Here is a 19334-nt window from a genome sequence, read left to right on the forward strand (position 1 = left end):
TTAACCATAACCCTTGAAATTATTAATAAAAAAACCCACAAGTACTTTACCTTTATTCATCATGAAACTGTTTTCTCTCCCAGTTAGTATGTAAAGGAAACATATACTTTCACACTCGATTTCAGTACTTCTGCAGTGTTCTATATTCTCCATGCCTGTATATGTGGTCTTATGGAGACTGAAAGTTTTCATAGGGTACATAGGATTTAATGAGACAAGTGTGACCTTGCAAATATATATAAGTATTGTATAAAGTACTCACTACATCAGCAAGATGTACCATCACTTTTTTATTTGGCAATACAGAAATACCATGTAACAGTGCTTATTTTGGCTAAAGAGTCAGTGCTATTTTTTTTACTGCTACCGTAGTGTTTTACTTTTACAGAAATTAATGAATGCAGTCTTTACACTTAGGAAATAGACACACTTATGGATATCAGCCAAGTGAAGCTAATACACAGTTGTTCTCAAACTAAGCAAAACAACAATATAAACACAAGTAACAAAGAAAGGATGCCCTTATTTCCATTAATCACAGATTATATAAATTCTTCAGTTTCACACACAGAGATATTTCTAAATTTGGTTAATCCAAGCAAAAAAAATTTTTTTTTTAATTTAGTGTCATTCTTATAATCACTTTGAAATGTATTGACATATTCCAAATAACTCCCTAATATGTGTTCACTTTGAAATGTATTGACACATTCCAAATAACTCCCTAATATATGTTCACTTTGAAATAAAAGCAAATTATGTTATGAACATAATTTAAAATTTCTGATTATGAAAGGTCACAAAGATGTTAAATGTTACTTTGGCATTCCTATCTCACAGGTTTAAAGGAATGATAAGCTAAAGAATTCTTTTGTAATGCAGATCATCATCCACAGGCAATCATTTAAGTGGAAAATATTACATCTTAAGGCAAGAAAAAGTTTGCAAATATTTTTTATAAAGTGAGTTAATTGAAAAAATTAATAGAATCAAACATGCAAATAAAAAATACTTATGGGAAGGAAAAAGTTCTTTGGCGCTGACTATAACAGTATGAAAAACTTGCCTTCTTTTTAAAAAAGAATCTCATTTTGATATTTAATAAACATATTGTAATCCTTCAAGAAAAACTAGCCTTTTAGTTGAACAAAGATATCGAGAAGCCAAAGGAGAAAGAAAAATTATCAAATAGAAATCACCTGAACACTCATTTTTTTTCCTCCAGAAAATAGGAGGAAAAAAAAATCCATTTTCTCATGATTAATTCAAGGTCCTCTTATAATTTATATAGGGAAGCAGACAGTCGGATTCACGGTGGCAAAGGCAATCTTCTGATACTACTACCATGAGCAAGTGTTAAACAGGGTTTCATTCTAAAAGGCTCTAGACTTGTTTACTAACTTTTTAAAACATTGCTTTATCTGTTCAACCCAATTTCAAGGCAAATTGAAATTGGAACATACACCTTAAGTACTCTTCAGTGGTTAGAAACATTTTTAAGAGACGTTTCTGTAGAAAAGTCAAGTTTATTCCCTTACAATAGAGAGTTTTTTTTTTAATACCCATTACCCTAAAAATCTATTTGGTCATTCTTGTCTCTTGTGTCAAAGGCCACAAAGAAAGCATCTTACTAAAATAGTAGCTTCTGAACTGAAGAGAAACTAATCAACCTCAAGCACTGAACATGACAAATCAATCTCTTAAACATGGACAATTTTTTTTTTAAGGTGAAGTATAAAAGAGAAAAATACAACTTCTGGAAAGCCATTCATTTTATCTGATGAAATAAATTCCCCAGAGTTGTTTCATGTACTAGCAGCATTATTAAATAGTGCAATTCTTTGAAACAGATTTCAAACAATATTCTACTCAAATAAAAAAGTAAGTTTACTTATAGCTTTGCTTATAAAACCACAGCTTAAAACATTCAGTCCTTCAAACAGGAAAATTAACCTAAGCAATAACTATCTTGCTTACACAATAATAGGGATGGGTATGTGCAGACATGTGTATATGTGTGAATCATTCAAGGTCAGTGGTACCTCAACAAGAAACCAAAATACAGAATTTAAAAAATAAAATACAAAATACTATATAATGGAATTTTTAGCTTTGATATATCTAAAGATATTCCTCCATTAATAATAAGAATTATGAACAGTCAAGTATTAAATTAAGAATACATGTAAGATAAATCAAGGAGCTACATACTCAAAAAATATTACAGCAATATTTCATATTGTTTACTGCTGTAACCTACATGTTATGGAATATAGTACATGCAAATAGCATAAAGATTCTGAATCTATTTTGTAACTAGTATTACATAAATATGGCACATACATAAACTTAAAACCTTAAAAGATTATGCTTCTTTCCCCACTTTTCATTTTCTACTCATTAATCAGAAACTAGGCACTTTAATCTAAAAATACATTTAAAAAAATATATTTTAGATCCTTCTGGATAACTCACTCCCAAAATGAATAAAGATCACTTTAGGAGCAAAATCAACAAATCTAATCCATTGTTATACTGAGCCAGCCACTCTAAATAAGTGGTATATAATTTACACACAAAATTAAAACAACTGTGAAAGTATCTAATATACTCCAGATCCTTATTCATACAAACAACCCATTTGTTCATATATTTATCACCAAGGACAAGAAAACATACTTCCATACCATTAAAAAATATTTTGTTCTATATTCGGGGGGGGGGGGGAAATCTTCTTTAAGACCTCCCTAAGATTCAAAGTGTCAATGACTATTTCAAAAATATGGGCATAATACGACAAACTCTCAAGTGTGCTAAGTTCTCTTTGTAGAAGGAGAAAGAAGAAATGATTTTACTAAGTCAAAATTAATACCTTAGGATGTTGGGAGGTAGTCTCAAAAATACATGGGAGAAATTTTAATTGCTGTCATAGTTAACAAATGTTATATTTTTAATCAATATTCATTCAAGGGAAATTCTCTTACCTATACCAAGACAAAAGAAATTTCTTCAGTCTCTCTATTGTAACTTATGGGACCAACAGTAATATATTTTGGAAACTTCAGTAAATCTAATATAAACTTGTAAACTTCTCAGTGGCAATTCATTTAAATGTTTTATAACAATACTCGGCCATTACAATTTCTTTGATTCAAATACTTAAGCAAATGCACAAGCAATGATGTAAGCAGTACATGTTAAACACCACTACTGCCTAAACTAGATTAAACAACGAATAACTTTACAATTAAAAATACATTTTCAGGCAAAGTTAAGTTCACTGACACTAGGAGTAACATATTCTTACATGTGTGGGCCATAAAAGTCTTGGCTAAAGTACATATCTTCAAGGTGTGAAGCATAAAAACAAAGCTTTTGAGAATGAAACTGGACATTTCAGACAGCTTGAAGACAACAAATCGATTAATTCCCACGTACTGGTTTCAATTCAAGCAATATTTCTATAAAATATACAACATTTCACAACAATTATTCCCTAAAGCTTGTAAAAAGACACTTTGGATACACCACACAGGGATTCAATGACAGAACTTCTGTGTAAGTACAGTACAATCACTCATCCTTTACAAGGTTTTTTTAATCCTCCCTGAGTCCATATCCACCAGTTCTGTGTAATATATGTTACAAAATTAATAGTTACCTTAAAATATTTCATAGCACACGCAAACTGTCTGATTTTTATGTTACTTATTGTACTTTGGCTTCTAATAGGCCACTGGGCATAACAGGAACATGACTACTTAAACAGCTACTTGTATGCCTCAGGGCATCAGCTCCGAGACAGGCCATTAAAAGTTCAGTGCGGCGAATAAGCAACTGCATGAGGTCTTCAGCCAGAGACTCTATACTGGAATAGCGCACCTTCTCGAAATCAAAAATGTCTTTGAGAAAGAAAAGAACTTGATTCTGGAAAATGAACACAAAACAAATTGGCACTTGTTAGACCAAAATTATATTAAATCCAAACAGTTACCAATGTTGTAACAAATGTTGAACTAGGGGTCACTTCCACTACTAATTTCAAATCTCAGTGGAAAAGTGTTTCAACTTTTTTGGAAGGTCTTGTTTTCTTTTTTGGTAAAATAAGGGCTAATTACTACTTGTTGTTTTTACTACTCATGGCTGACATAATGGTCAACGACCAAAAAAGAGCTCTCTGAGAAATGCCTGTAGACACTAGAGCACTGTACAGATGCAAGGGTCTACTAGTATCAGTCCAGTCCCAATAACTGACGTTTTCAGTGTTACCTGTGAGCACTGGTACCATTTAAAGACAGAAGAGTAAACTGTTTCCAATAATTATAAATTCCAAATGTCTATTTTTCTGTGCCAAAAAAAGTTAAGACATGTGAAAAATAAAAATAATTTCAGCTCTCAAATCAGTGGAAGATCGTGAAGGATATTTCATTTCAGTAACTTAATACTTAGGCTGAAACTCATTTTAAGCATCTTGTATACTACTAAGCATTAAGTCTCAGGTTGTTATGCTGTGATGGAAAAAAGTATGTCCAAAGAGCAACAACAAGAAAACAAACAAACAGGAATATTTAGCTTTTATCCTACAGAAATCAAATGTTAACGTGTGTTAGTCACTCAGTTGTGTCCGACTCTTTGCCTGCCAGGCTCTTCTGTCCATGGGATTCTCCAGGCAAGAATACTGGAGTGGGTTGCCATTTCCCTCTCCAGGGGATCTTCCTGACCCAGGCATCAAATCCAGTTCTCCTGCATTGTAGCCGGTACTTTACTGTCTGAGCTACTAGGGAAGCTCCAGAAATCAAATGTTAAGAAGTACTAAGAAGGCACATCATAGATTTCAATGGATTTTATATCTGGGAAGGGTTGTTGGTGATCAGCTTGTCCAGTCCCCTCATTTTATAGATGATGATGAGGAGAACGAAGCATGATTTGCCCACAGTCACGAATGTTCATCGCTGCTGCTGCTAGGTTGCTTCAGCAGTATCCGACTGTGTGACCCCACGTACGGCAGCCCAGCAGGTGCCTCCGTCCATGGGATTTTCCAGGCAAGAGTACTGGAGTGGGGTGCCATTGCCTTCTCCAACAAATGTTCATTAAGGGTAGACAATTCCCAGTCCAAAGTTTTCCCACTAACACCTACCTTACAGTTGAGAGGTCAAGTAAAATTTATGAGTTTTCAATGACAGTAAAAAAAAAACAAAAGTCCTAAGCTATTTACACAAATGCTCATTAATAGCACATAAACAATTTAATTTTTTAAATGAAAGGTATAGAGAAACATCCAAAACTACAAACATCAAAAACTTTCAAATTTATACTTGATTATGTTTACTTTTATTTGCTCCTTGAAACTCAGCCTAAATTCAGGACTATTAAATAATAACCCTATATGCAAAACAGAAAAAGAGACACAGATGTACAGAACAGACTTTTGGACTCTGTGGGAGAAGGCGAGGGTGGGATGTTTCGAGAGAACAGCATCGAAACATGTATATTATCTAGGGTGAAACAGATCACCAGCCCAGGTTGGATGCATGAGACAAGTGCTCGGGCCTGGTGCACTGGGAAGACCCAGAGGGATCGGGTAGAGAGGGAGGTGGGAGGAGGGATCGGGATGGGGAATACATGTAAATCCATGGCTGATTCATGTCAATGTATGACAAAAACCACTACAATAATGTAAAGTAATTAGCCTCCAACTAATAAAAATAAATGAAAAAAAAAAATAGACTTTTATTGGCACTGTGCCAGGCAGAAAATCCTGTAACAAGATGCAATCTGTGTTTTGGTCAATTTAAATTGCTGACATTAGAATACAATTTTAAACTCCCACCTTCTTTCTTATAGCTAGGATTTTATCATTCACATGACTTTGAACCAGAACTTATTTTTAAACTGCTGCATGTGCAATGAAATAGATATTATTTGTTTTACAAATTTCAAAAGTGTCAGGCATGAAGAATTATCTATAGCAACTTGTTTAACACTGTAACACATATGAAAACATGTATCCATTACAGAAGGAATTGATATGGTGAATGGAATTGTTGACTCTTCTCCAGGATAAAGCACAGATCTATATAAAACTGTTCCACTGGCATGGGTGACTTTTATAACTTTATATTTAAATAACATTCTTTCTTCTACAAAAGCAAAAAGAAACAGTAAAATTTTTTTCAATTTAGGAAAAAGAAATTATTCAATGACTGAACATACCTTGAAGAAGCAACATAAATCATAGAGAGAATTTCTAGGACCCAAAAAGCCCCAGGCTAGGACAGGACTAATCTGCTCACAAATGGCATAAAAATGAGCAAAAAATCCATCTGGGATCTGTTGCAAAGTAAAGGAGAAACAAATTATTTTTGCCTTCCTGCATTTGCTTGCTAGCCATCATATGACCAGCTCTTTTTGAGGACAGACCAAGGGTCAATGATAAGCCAGTCTAATAAACTTAGAAGTAACTGTTAAGAGTCACAGAAAGCTTTATGAACATTTCATAATCTATCCAACAATTTCAATGTGCTGAAAACATTACTTCTTAAAGGCATTTTCACCTCATAAAAAGGAAATCACAGTGCTGTAACCAAGCAATAACAAGAATGCTACAATGTTCCTCAGCAGTACAATTTTTAGGATTAATGAGACTACCATGGTTTTAGCTAGTTCAGTAGAATTGAAGAACTTCTACTCAATCACTTACTTAGATTATCCGAAAAAGACTAAAATAAAGTTTACATTGATTAAGCACAAAAATATGCTTACTAGGATTTCAACTTTCAGTTAAGGAACAGATATTATTGAAGCATTTAATTATGTAATGCACCTTCTTGTGAAATAGTAATATATACAGCTGTGATGTAGGAAAGTCTCTAAGTTTATTAATAACTTTCTAAATTTCCCATGTTAAATAGCATCCTGTGAGATTTATCATAGCATCTACTGGGCATAAGTATGCCTTAAGGTTCTATCTCTTAGAGAAGTTATTTTCTCTTTTATAGGCTGCAAGACATCGTTTAAACCTCAATTTAAAAATACAGCAGTAGTTGCCATTTAATGAGTACCTATTATATTCCAGATAATGAGCTAAGTTCTACTTAACTTAATAAAATGTGTCTGAAAAAGTAGGTCATGTTAACATCATTATCCCACATAAAAAGTGAGACTTCAGAGGGGTTATAAAACCTATCTGAGCTCACAAATAAGGCCAAAAGGTTTTCATGGATACACTGACAATAGTCTAAGAGATGTTCTGCATATATTAAAATTCTAAATCCCATATTTATATTAACCATATACATTAACTATACTAGGAATTCAGACAGGTAACAAGTTAGCACAGGCACCAGGGAGTGATGTAAGCTGAACTCAACAGTAGGTAAGAACTATTTAAGTACAGAGGATAGAGTATGGCATTCCAGGTATAGGAAATAGTTCCTCAAGAGGTGAAATATATAGGTATCTCTGGGTACACGAAGAACAGCAGTCCAAGGCGCAAGATTTATATTAAGAAGAAATAAGGTTAGGTATAATAATAATAATAATATATTATTAATAATATTCCATAACAATCGCTATTATTATGGATACTACTATTTATTAAACTTTTATATATTTACTCCTTTTTTACATATTTACTCTTTTAATTTTTATGTTTCACCTCATTTCATCTTTATAGCAGCTTTATGAGGCAAATATTAATTCCATTTTGCAAGTAGGAAAACTGAAGGTCGGCTGCCAGTAACTTACCTATGATCACACCAGTGAATATGAAAATCAAACCCAAGTTGACAAGTCTATTCCCCAGTCCTAAACCAGTGGTTCTCAAACATTAGAGTTTCTAATCATCTTTGGGGGAACTTGTTTAAAACACAGGGTCTTTGGAATCATTTTCTGTACAATTTTTTTTCTTCTTTTTTTTTTTTTGGCTGTGCTGCCCAGCATGCAGGGTCCCTGGACCAGGGGTCGAACTTGCAGCCCCTGCAGTGGAAGCATGGAGTCTTAACCACTGGACTGCAAGGGAAGTCCCTCATTTTTTATACAATTTTTAAAGGTTACACTACACTTACAGTTATTACAAAATATTAGCTACATTCCCCATGTTTTACAATACATCCCTGTTCAACATCTTTTAAACAAGAATTATTCAAATATATGGTCTCCAGAATTATTTGTAACAAGCACCCTTCTGCAGGTGCTGTGAGGACTATGCTCAAAAACACTCCCCTCAGAAATACCATCTCAAAGTTGTAAGGCTCAGGCTTAGAAATATGGACATGACAAAATACTATAGGTCACTGGGCAAACAATAAAAAAATAACAATGACACCAACACTTGCCTGCTGCACTATGCCGAGCACTACTCTAAGCACGTTGATGCTAACAAAAACCCCACAGGGCAGATACTACGCTCTTCTTTAGAGATGAGGAAACTCAGGCAAGGGAGGTTAAGACTTGCCCCAGGTCACGGCTGACAAGTGGCACCTGGAACCAGTCTCACTCCAGAGTCCATCCTGTACCACAGGAGTGTGTGGCGAGAGCAGTGTGTGGGGGGTGAGATGGGCTGGAGGGTGTGCGGTGTGGGCACAGGATATAAACTTTGAGGTGATTTTTGGTGTTAAATAAACCAGCTTTAAGAATCAATCATCATTTCTCAATTGGAGTACACAAAATAACATCCACTATGTTAAACAATTTTTTCAATCTTATAATATCATTAAATGAAAAAACAAAAAAGCAAAAACTCTGTTCCCAACTTCAAAAACAGAGAACCCAACCCAGTGCCAACAGATCATTCATCGAGCTTGAAGGACAGGGCTTATGAGCTGCCATCCCCAGGGGAAAACTGACTCAGCTGTTTCTTCAACAGGAGCCTCAAATTACGAAGAAATCCAAGACATGATGAGTTTTACCTTCATCTGTTGCCTTTTCTGTTTCAACACTGACCAACAACTTGAAGCCACAGCCTAAATGTATACAGAGGAGAAAAAGCAAGGTTTAAGTGAATAATTATATAAACTTTTCATTTAAAAAAGAGTGACTTTTATTAGAAATTCAAAGTGAAAAGGTCTAAAATGTTTAAAATATTAACAAAAAGAACTAGTTCATGTTCTTTCTACTGTTTGTAAATATTAATGAAAAAGTATTTATAAATTTTAAAATTAAATTCAAAGCCACTGACAGAAAGGCTGAACTCTGGTGCCAAGGAACTCAGTAATTAAATTCAAGTAATATTTTTTCCTCAAGAATTGTAGTAGTGCTGGAAATAGTTAGGAGTTGAGCCAAAAGTTTTATTCAAATTAAGAACTAAGAGACATCCATAATAACAGGAACTAAAACACTCCAGTGGATTTTGAAGAAATCTGACCCTACTGTGGAATGATCCAATTTCGATCAAGGTCACTGTCCCAAAGCAGTTACAGAAATGGAGAACATTCACCTTTTAATGGTTAAAACATACTTTGAGGGAAAAGTGGATTTATGAAAAAATGCTTTAAAATGTGGTATCAGGCATTTCCAAAATAACTGTGAAATACCCAATTGAAACTTTTTTAAAAGTTTTTTAAAGATTCTAACTTTCATTAATTCCACCTACTTCAAGGTATACACTTCAGCCCAACAAAAAAAATGTTAAACAGAAATCTGAGTACAAAAAAAAAACCCAGAAACTGAAAATATCCAAAGCATATAATACAGTTTAAACCCATTTTATTTTTGCACATGCTTACTTTTTTCTACCTTAATCTTTTTTGGGGGAGGAGGGGGTTTGCAAGTCCATGCCTTGGGTTCTTCATTCCTTGACCAGGGATTGAACCCAGGCCTTCTGGCACTGAGAGTGCAGAATCCTAACCACTGGACCACCAGGGAATTCCCTTCTACCCAAATTTTTATAGTATTTGGGAACAAGAAACTGTATTTTCCTCCAAAAAATATATATATCATCTTTTCACTGAAACTGCTACATTTCTATTTAGTCATAGAGTCATTTCAGTTACAATTTTTTGTTAGGCCTGACCTAGTTTGAAACCCAAGTGTTTTTTGATATCTAAAGAAATACTGGGTCCTCAAAGTCAAGGCAGGGACTGACAGAAGAGCCAAAAGGAAAATTTCACTTTCATATGTTACCTATCATACACATCTGATCCCAATATCAAAGGATGAGCTCAGTTTCCGTAATAGTCGTTCTACAGGCAGACATATATTTATATATATTAATCTTACTCATCTTCTCAGTTCTGATTACTTTTCATCAAATTTAAATGTTGAGAAAGGTAAACCATCACTTACAGTTTCTTTGAAGGAGGAGTTTAGCCAGCGATTATTTACTACATTCTGTATGGATGTAGGTGGGTTTTCTAAATCTTCAAAGGAATCCATTAATATAAAATCCAAAACAACATCATAAAAGTTTAGATTTTTTACCTGTATTAAATTGTAAGTTAAAATAGAAATTATTATTACAGAGAGCTGAAATAAAGTCTGCGAGAGGGCTTCGTATATGACAACAGTAGCACGCTTTTAGTTGAATCAGGTTAACAGAGGAGAGACAACACTGAAAACAACTCACAGCCAAAAACTGTAATTCACATGTCAGTTGTGCCTTCCTAGATCCCATCAGGTGAAATTAATCTCTCCCTCCACTCTATTCTAGGAGTCCTTTGTCTGTGCTTTCATTATGGTATCTACAGGCTCTTTCTGCTCTGTCATTTTTGTGAAAGTCACTCAGTCGTGTCCGACTCTTTGTGACTCCATGCACTATCCGTGGAGTTCTCCAGGCCAGAATACTGGAGTGGGTAGCCTTTCCCTTCTCTAGGGGATCTTCCCAAACCAGGGATTGAACCCAGGTCTCCCGCATTGCAGGCAGATTCTTTATCAGCTGAGCCACAGGGGAAGCCTGTCATTTAGTTACTGGTATATCTGCCTGTCTTCCCCACCACATTACGCATCTCTTACTCTTTCATTCATGCAGACTGTGTTGTACTACATGCTACACCACGTGCGAACTAGATACTGGGAGGTTCTTAACTGAGTGAAGGAACACCAGAGAAAGACAGACTGTGAAGACTGTACCTCTGTTTCTGCATCTACTGTTTTCTCTGCCAAGAAAGCCTTCCAACCCCTTGCAAACTCATTCTTTAAGCTTCCATTACAACAAAATATTCCAGGCTCACACATGCTTTCTGTATTCTAGTGCTGAAATCGGCCAAATTTCCAAGGAGTCCTAGTTCCTTTTAGTGGAGAGTGGGACTTAGAAGCCAAGATCTGTGTGTTAGGGATAATTTCCTTTGAGGTATTCTTGCTCCCAGACCCTCTCTGTGAAGAGTTAATAAGTTTATGTATGTTTACATATATGCAAACCTTCCTATTTATTTCTCTATTTAGTAAACTATGAATTCACACTAACAGCTCCAATTCCAGCCCTAGCTTTTTATGTCTCACTTCTCTAATCATGAGAAGTCTCACTCTGATTATTCTCAGTATATGTATTTTTGTTTGATCCTGTATATGTAGCCAGTCCCCCATCTCCCCTGAGCTGCCACTGTCCTAACTGAAACCACCCTTATACAGGTACCATTGCTGCTCTGCTAAAGCTTCTGCTCATTGAGTTTTGGAAGGAAGGAAGAAGCGCGGGAAGGAACACAGGGCTTTTTTAAAAAATATACTATTTTCAATTGTTGCCCCAATGTATAAAGACTGTGGTTGCTATTATTTACGACTGCATCATAATCACCATCACAAAATTGGTTTTACTGTCATTTAACAAGGACAAAGAAACAGTGGCCTCAAATTATGTAAATATTATGTATAAAAAATGAAAGGGGATAAATCTATAAAAAAATCTGACTTACTCCTCTAGCAGCAAGTTCCATTTCAGTATTATCCCAGTGATCGGTCTGCTCTAAAAAATAGATCATTTCATCAAAAACATCTTCAAACTTCTTTGGATTCTGCAGAAGAAAGCACACTTTAATCCTAATCTCAACTTTACAAAAATGCTCAAACCCTCAAAGTAAATATACTCTTCAAGTAAGCTTGTAAAATCTTCACTCTATTATGTAACAATTAAAACACATTTTCAAGGTATGCCATATTTATTTGGTTTACTTTGTTAGTCCAACATTTTGCAGAAGTCAAGACTAAGAATGTAAGTAAAATGCCATAAGCAAATGCTTACTATTCAAATATATGTGCTTATTTAGGTTAGTCCTTAAGATGAAAACTTGGTTACAGAAGATACTATGTGATGCTTTTGACAGAGTTCTACTCCTTTTGGAGGAACTCTAGTTCAAATCATACTCTAATTCAAAGCAATGGGTTTATCAGCCTTGGGAAGGCCAAGAAAGCAACATAAGATTTATATTGGGTTTACTGTCCTTCTGCCTGCAATGAGGGAGACCTGGGTTCGATCCCTGGATCAGGAAGATCCTCTGGAGAAGGGCATGACAACCCACTTGAGTATTCTTGCCTGGAGAAATCCATGGACAGAGGAGCCTAGCAGGCTCCAGTTCGTGGGGCCACAAAGATTCACACACGACTGAGCAACCAACACATTTCACTGTCTTTCTAGTGGTGGCAATTTGATAGGCAGAACAGGTTACTGTGTTTTATTATTATTTTTTAAATCTTTCGGCCACATAGAATGTGGGATCTTAAGTTCCCTGACCAGATATGGAACCCACACCCCCTGCCTTGGAATCTCAGAGTCTCAACCACTGGACTGTCAGGGAAGTCCTATTGTGCTATTTTAATTTGAATTTATTTGACTGTAATACTATGGAACTTTTTCATATAATTATTGAATATTCTGTTTCTTTTGTTTGTTTTTTTTTTTAAAGATTTACATTGGAAATTATAAGTAGTTGATATGATCCTAAATTTATACTGGGCTTCCCTGGTGGCTCAGTGGTAAAGAATCTGCCTGCCAATGCAGGAGATATGGGTTCAATCCATTGGTCAGAAGATCCCCAGGAGACAGAATGGCAACCCACTCCAGTATTCTTGCCTGGGAAATCCCATGAACAGAGGAGTCTGGCAGGCTACAGTATCCTGTAGAGTCAGACACGACTTAGCGACTAAACTACAAATTTATGTTGCACTTTTAAAATATGTTTTCCTATTTATCATTTATTTAATCATCATAAGAACTCTGAAATAGGGTACCATAAATATAATCCTATTATACAAATGAGGGAACTGAGGTTCAAAGGGATTGTGTTTAAAAACCAGGTGTTCAAATGGCTCAGGGAAAGTCTGTTCGAGGTTTCTTTTTCTCATCATCTAGACACATCCTGCATAAATGAAAAGTTGTTTCCTTACAGGATTAATAAAATTCTTGCCATTGCTTCTGCTTCATTCAGACCCATGAAGATGAGTAAGAGTGAGAGACAGTTCAGTTTGTATTTCCAGATTTCTGAGATCTACACTATTTCCTAGGACCTTCTTACTGAACAGGATTGAGGGAGGCGTAAGAAAAGAGGTATCAGAAATAATAATAGTGGTGGCTATATAGCTGATCTAATGATAATTCTTACCATGACAATAATAGATTTTTGTATGGGAAACTGAATATATTCATCAGCTTGCTCAAAACTGTATGAACTTTATACACAGAAAATAAATCAACCCAAGTAGAAATACTTTTGGGGTTATTTATTTTTATTATGTGAATTTTTACAGATATCTACAAAAACATTTTCTTCTATTAAAAGTTTAATGATTTTAATCTTGAAATAATAACAATAAAATAAACTTGCCAACAAGTTTACCTTTCGTGCTTTTACAATTAATGCTGATAAAATTTTCCTTCCACTCTCAGCAAGGAATATCCGGTTGGCTGTTTCTGAAAGAATTACCTGAAAAATATCCATCCCCAAAGAAGAAAGGAAACCTATAATTAATTTGAATGGATATCTGACTTTATAGCACATGTATGTACAAATAACCCTAATACAGTTAATACATGGTATATGGTAATATTTCAGCAGGTAGACCACAGGGAAAAAAAAGTCCTAAGTAACTAAAATAAAAAGAGCTCCTGAACAGAAAATTTAAAAAGATTAAAGGAAGATAAATCTGAATTTAAATCTATTCAATATTAGAAAAATTTGAAATAATCAAACAACTCCAGAACAGAAAAATAAAGAGAATTTTGTTGTTAAATGACCTTATTTTACCTTAGGAAATTGATTTTACAACTGATTCAAACGAAAAACATTCTAGAACACATAGTAACTGATAATAAGAAAAAGACATACTTTAAGCAGTAATTTGTACACACACATTTCTAGCATCAAAATATTATATTCTGACAAAATGTGGTAGACCCAGGAAGTTACAGGAGAGGATGACAAATGAAGATAAATGAAGGGACACAGCAGGGAGGAAAAATAAACTTAGTACTTTTTATTTGCCATTACGAATAAGGATAATAAAGAGCAAAGAGTTGTCCTGTTTATACTCAGCTGAACTCTATAGCATGAGGGTGGGGATGAGTGGCTGGATGAAGTCACTTAATGTTAAAAAAAATACCTGAAAAGCCTGTCGAATACAGTGAAGTTTGGCAAGAAAATCACTGTCTCCTAGGCACTCCAACATTTCAGTTCTAAGTAATAAACAGGGGAGACAACTGTTAAAGTGCATTTAAGATCAAGCCTACTATAAGTTTGGAATAAGGCTTAACCTCAGGACCTTAATAAAAAACACATGTCTTTTCAATACTGACAAAATACATTAAAAAGTTTGTTTTGAGCCTAAAAACATTTTCCCCCATTCTCATAAATATTTTAAATAAATATCAGACAAACATATGAACAGCATCTTAATATTTTTCACAAACATAAGCTTGATACCTAAGCACTCTCGAGTAAATTTTTCCTTCTTCAACTAAACGCATGGCCTCTTCGTAAAAAGGGCAGTGGCAAAGAGACTCCAGACTGTAGGTATGTCGTACTTCTTTGTGTTCTGCAAGCTAAGAACACAGTGTGTTAAAACAGACTACACTGATACAGGATGAAAAATGATAAAAAATAAAAAACAGGACATTACTAATATACACAATCTGATTAAAATGTGAAAATAACTCAATAAGATTTTACAGCTGGTAAGATCTGAATTCGTTTTATTTCAAAATTCAGTTGTAAGGAGTAAAACTTTATAACAAGCTTAGTTGATTTTGAATCCAACTACTTAAATTCACAGAGTGTACAGAAAGGCAATATTTCACAGCTCATCAACAATAATAATTGATGATGAAGCACTGGAAAAAAAAGAAAATTTTTTATCATCCAAAGAATGCTTTAAAGTATTATAACTCATGATTGTATATGAAGTAAAACTTTCTACAAAAACACTGTAATAATCTCAACTTGGTGAATTCTAGGGAATTTTTTTCTTATACGTAGCTTTGATTAACATTTGTATAACTGAAAAATAGTCATGTACTTCTGGCTAGCATAACAACTCTACAAATGGAACTCTAGCCTTCTGACAGTTCATTAAAAAATAACTGTAAACACTACAGAGTTGCCAGCTAAGCAGGTAAACTCCAGGGCAATTTTATTTTCCAACATCAGGTGATCCACTTAAATAGAATGCTGTAGGGGTTTTTGGTTTTTAAAAATAAAATAAACTACACTTTATTGATATATAATTCACATACGATAAAATTCACCCATTTAAGTATACAATTCAGTGGTTTTTAGTCATTCACTGGGTTATGCAATCAGCACCACTTTGCAATTTCAAAATACTTTTATACTATGCCAACAAGAAACTCTCTGCCTGTTAGCAGTCACTTCCCATCCCCCTTCTCTCCAGGTTCTGGAAACCAATAATTTTTCAGTGTCTGTGGAGTTTCCCACTCTGGAAATGATACAGATTCAAGTACATGCAGCATTTTGCATTTGGTTTCTTTCATGTAGCATCATGTTTCCGAGATTCACCTATAAGGAAGCATATAACAGTACTTCATCCTTTTTTATGACTGAATTGTGTGAGTATATTACATTTTGTTTATCCTTTCCACAGCTGACAGACTTGTGGGTTTTTTCCACTTTTTGACAGTCATGAATAAGACTGCTTTAAATGTTTATGTACAAGTTTTTTTTCAGTCCTGAATATTCATTGGAAGGACTGATCCTGAAGCTGAAGCTCCAATACTTTGGCCACCTGATGCAAAGAACTGACTCATTGGAAAAGACCCTGATGCTAGGAAAGATTGAAGGTGGGAGGAGAAGAGAACGACAGAGGATGAGATGGTTGGATGGCATCACCGACACAATGGACATGAGTTTGAGTAGGCTCCAGGAGTTGGTGATGGATAGGGAAGCCTTGTGTGCTGCAGTCCATGGGATCGCAAAGAGTCGGACACGATTGAGCGACTGAACTGAACTGAACAAGTTTTTTATGTTTTCAATTCCCTGGAGTATATAACTAAAAAATGGAAGTGTTCAGATGGTAACTCTGTGTTTAACTTTTTGAGGAAACTGTTTTGCAAAGTGGCTCACCATTTTCCATTCCCACTAGCCATGTATAATGATTTAAATTTTTCCACACCTCTGTCAACAATTGTTATTGTCCATCTTTTTTTATTATAGCCACCCTAGTGGGTGTGAAGTGGTTTAAATCTCTCTAATGACTAATGATGTGCAACATCTTTCATATCCTTATTGGACCTTGTGTAACTTCTTTGGAAAAATATCTATTGAAATCCCTGGCCCATTTTTAAGTTAGGTTATTTGTCCATTTATTGTTGGGTTACAACAGTTCTTTATATATTCTGGATATAAGATCTTTATCAACTACATGGTTTACAAATATTTTCTCCCATTCTACTACCTTCTTACTTCCCTGTTGGTATCCTTTAAAGCACAAAAGTTTCTACTTCTGATAAATGCCAATTAATTGCTTTTTTTCCCTTCTGTCCACCTTAAGTTTTGTTTTGTGCAGAATATGAAGGTTGGCCAGAGGTGAGAGGTTAGGGACTTCTAAGGTCTTCCCTGGACACATGCAGAGCCCTGCACATGCTTGTGGCCTTCTAGATTCTCAGGAATATGCTGGAGATTTTCAAAGCTCCCTATAAATATCTCATTGCCCAATTTTTCCTTTAAGTTTTTTGTTCACCCTATTACTAGCTCTGATGGTATTACCACTTCAAGCAGCTACAGTGTTAATTCCCGCTGGTATTTTTCAACAAAGACTCTAGAGATAGAAACTTTGTACATAGCAAGCTCCGCTGCTGCTGCTGCTGCTAAGTCGCAAGCTCTAAGTCTGGTCAAATAAAGACAAGTCCTTAGAACGGAGCTTTGCAAGGAGCTGCCATACAGGCCAAATGGTGACAATTCTCTAGAGATGGGGCTTTTGGGACGCTCCAAAGCCATTAAGTTTCTTCCAGTGGCTGCTGAGCCCTTGATTTTCACAGTCACCATAGTGGTGAACCTGTTGGTTTTCAAGACTCCTCTGGAGAGAGGGATAGAAAATGAACAAGTTAAAAATTTACAGTGTGGAGTTCCCTGGTGATCCCAGTGGTTGAGAGTCCACCTGCCAATGCAAGGGACACGGGTTTGACCCCTGGTCCGAGGATTCCACATGCTAAAAGGCAGCTGACCCACAACTACTGTGCCCGAGCTCTAGAGCTGGTGAGCTGCAACTACTGAGCCCATGGGCCCCAACTACTGAAGCCTGCACACCCTGTGATCTGTAACAGGTTAAGCCACCATAACGAGAGGCCCATGCACTGCCTCCCACTCACCACAACCCTAGAAAGCCTCAGGCAGCAACAAAGACTGAGCAGAGCCAAAAATTTTTAATAGTTAAAAAAAAAGATTTACAAAGTTCACTCTTCCCATGGAGATTCAGCCATTGTCCCTAAATAAATGCTCTCTGAATTTTTAAAAGTGTTTAATGTTCAGAGTTTTGAAAATTTCTGACAATTTTTGCCAGAGTTTTCATTGCTTTTGCGGAGGAGACCTTTGGAAGCTTTCACCCTACTATTCCAGAAGTGTTCATCCCTGCTGTAGTTCTAGCACTTCATTTCCACCCAGTGCAGTACTAAATGATGCACTAAGTACTCAATTATCTCACTTCTTTACAACCACTGATAAAGGGGGAAGACAGCAAGGAGATCAAACCAGTCAATCCTAAAGGAAATCAACCCTGAACATTCACTGGAAGGACTGACGCTGAAACTGAAGCTCCAATACTTTGGCCACCTGACGTGAAGAGTTGACTCACTGGAAAAGACTCTGATGCTAGGAAAGATTGAGGACAGGAGGAGAAGGGGACGACAGAGGACGAGATGGTTGGACGGCATCATCTCATCGACTCAGCGGACTTGAGTTTGAGCAAACTTTGGGGGATGGTGAGGGACAGGGAAGCCTGCAGTGCTGCAATCCGTGGGGTCACAAAGAGCTGGACTGACTGAGCGACTGAACAACAACAAATAACTATCTACATTTCAGAGGTAAAGAAACAGAGATTTAGATTAGCAGGAACTTGCCCCAAGGCCCACTGCTAAATGGCAGAACTTATAACCAGGCAATTATTCCAGAGCTTATATGTACTTTTAAATATCAAATGATATGTACTCTACTATCAGCCTTATCCAAAAATGCAAAGGAGAAGTTTAAGTGTCAGCATTATTTAGATAGTGTGTGTGTATATATATATGTGTGTGTGTGTCTATTAGTCCAGAGGCAAAAAAAAAAAAAGTAGACAGAAATGATCTGACATTATATACTGTCGGCTTTAAGTAATATATCCCTTTATATTTCACAGGAAATATATTATGCTAAAAGAATAGTGTTTTTGAGGTTAAAAAGAAAGATAACAGTTTAAAAAATTAGAGTGGAAATTCTTTAGATAGTAAGTAGTTTAAAGTTTTGTACCACTGTCAAAACAAATAGGATCCATGTACACCTACCAGTAGAAAAAAATCCTAAAGAGGAAACTAGGGCTCCAATTAAACTCGCTACATAAAATACTTTATACTAATAAGAAGTGAACAAAACCAACAATGAGAGATTCCAGAGTCAAGCCTTGATTTATTAGTCTATCTTGCTTATTTGTTGGTTTGGCTGAGGTGACTGTGTAAATAAGTCTCTTAAAATAAGCTTGCAGCTGTGAAAATACATCACATTGAAGATCTGACACTAGCTAACATTATCATCAACTCTTCCTAAGAGACAATGACAACTCAGAATTTACTAATTTAGAATCTAAATTAAATTAGGATTGACTTTTTTTAAAGCAAATCACTAAATGATGGCTTAAATTCTTATTTTAGAATATATCTTAAAAAAAGAAAGAATATATCTTAAAAAAAAAAAGAATATATCTTA

At 35.4% G+C, this 19334-nt stretch overlaps 1 protein-coding gene across 1 annotated transcript in view; it reads right to left on the reverse strand.

Moving 5' to 3' along the window:
* Nucleotides 1-277: 277 nt before the first annotated feature.
* Nucleotides 278-19334, reverse strand: part of MIGA1 (mitoguardin 1) — a 74102-nt gene continuing 55045 nt past the window's right edge. The window contains exons 9-16 of the mRNA XM_043460917.1: nt 14847-14965; nt 14527-14599; nt 13764-13850; nt 11847-11945; nt 10285-10419; nt 8910-8963; nt 6214-6330; nt 278-3927 (exon numbers count right to left, since the gene is read on the reverse strand). Of these exons, the coding sequence (XP_043316852.1) occupies nt 3709-3927; nt 6214-6330; nt 8910-8963; nt 10285-10419; nt 11847-11945; nt 13764-13850; nt 14527-14599; nt 14847-14965 (903 nt within the window). The 3' untranslated portion in view covers nt 278-3708. The remainder of the gene's footprint in view (nt 3928-6213; nt 6331-8909; nt 8964-10284; nt 10420-11846; nt 11946-13763; nt 13851-14526; nt 14600-14846; nt 14966-19334) is intronic.

This window comes from Cervus canadensis, chromosome 2 (assembly GCF_019320065.1).
Source record: "Cervus canadensis isolate Bull #8, Minnesota chromosome 2, ASM1932006v1, whole genome shotgun sequence".
Classification (NCBI taxonomy): domain Eukaryota; kingdom Metazoa; phylum Chordata; class Mammalia; order Artiodactyla; family Cervidae; genus Cervus; species Cervus canadensis.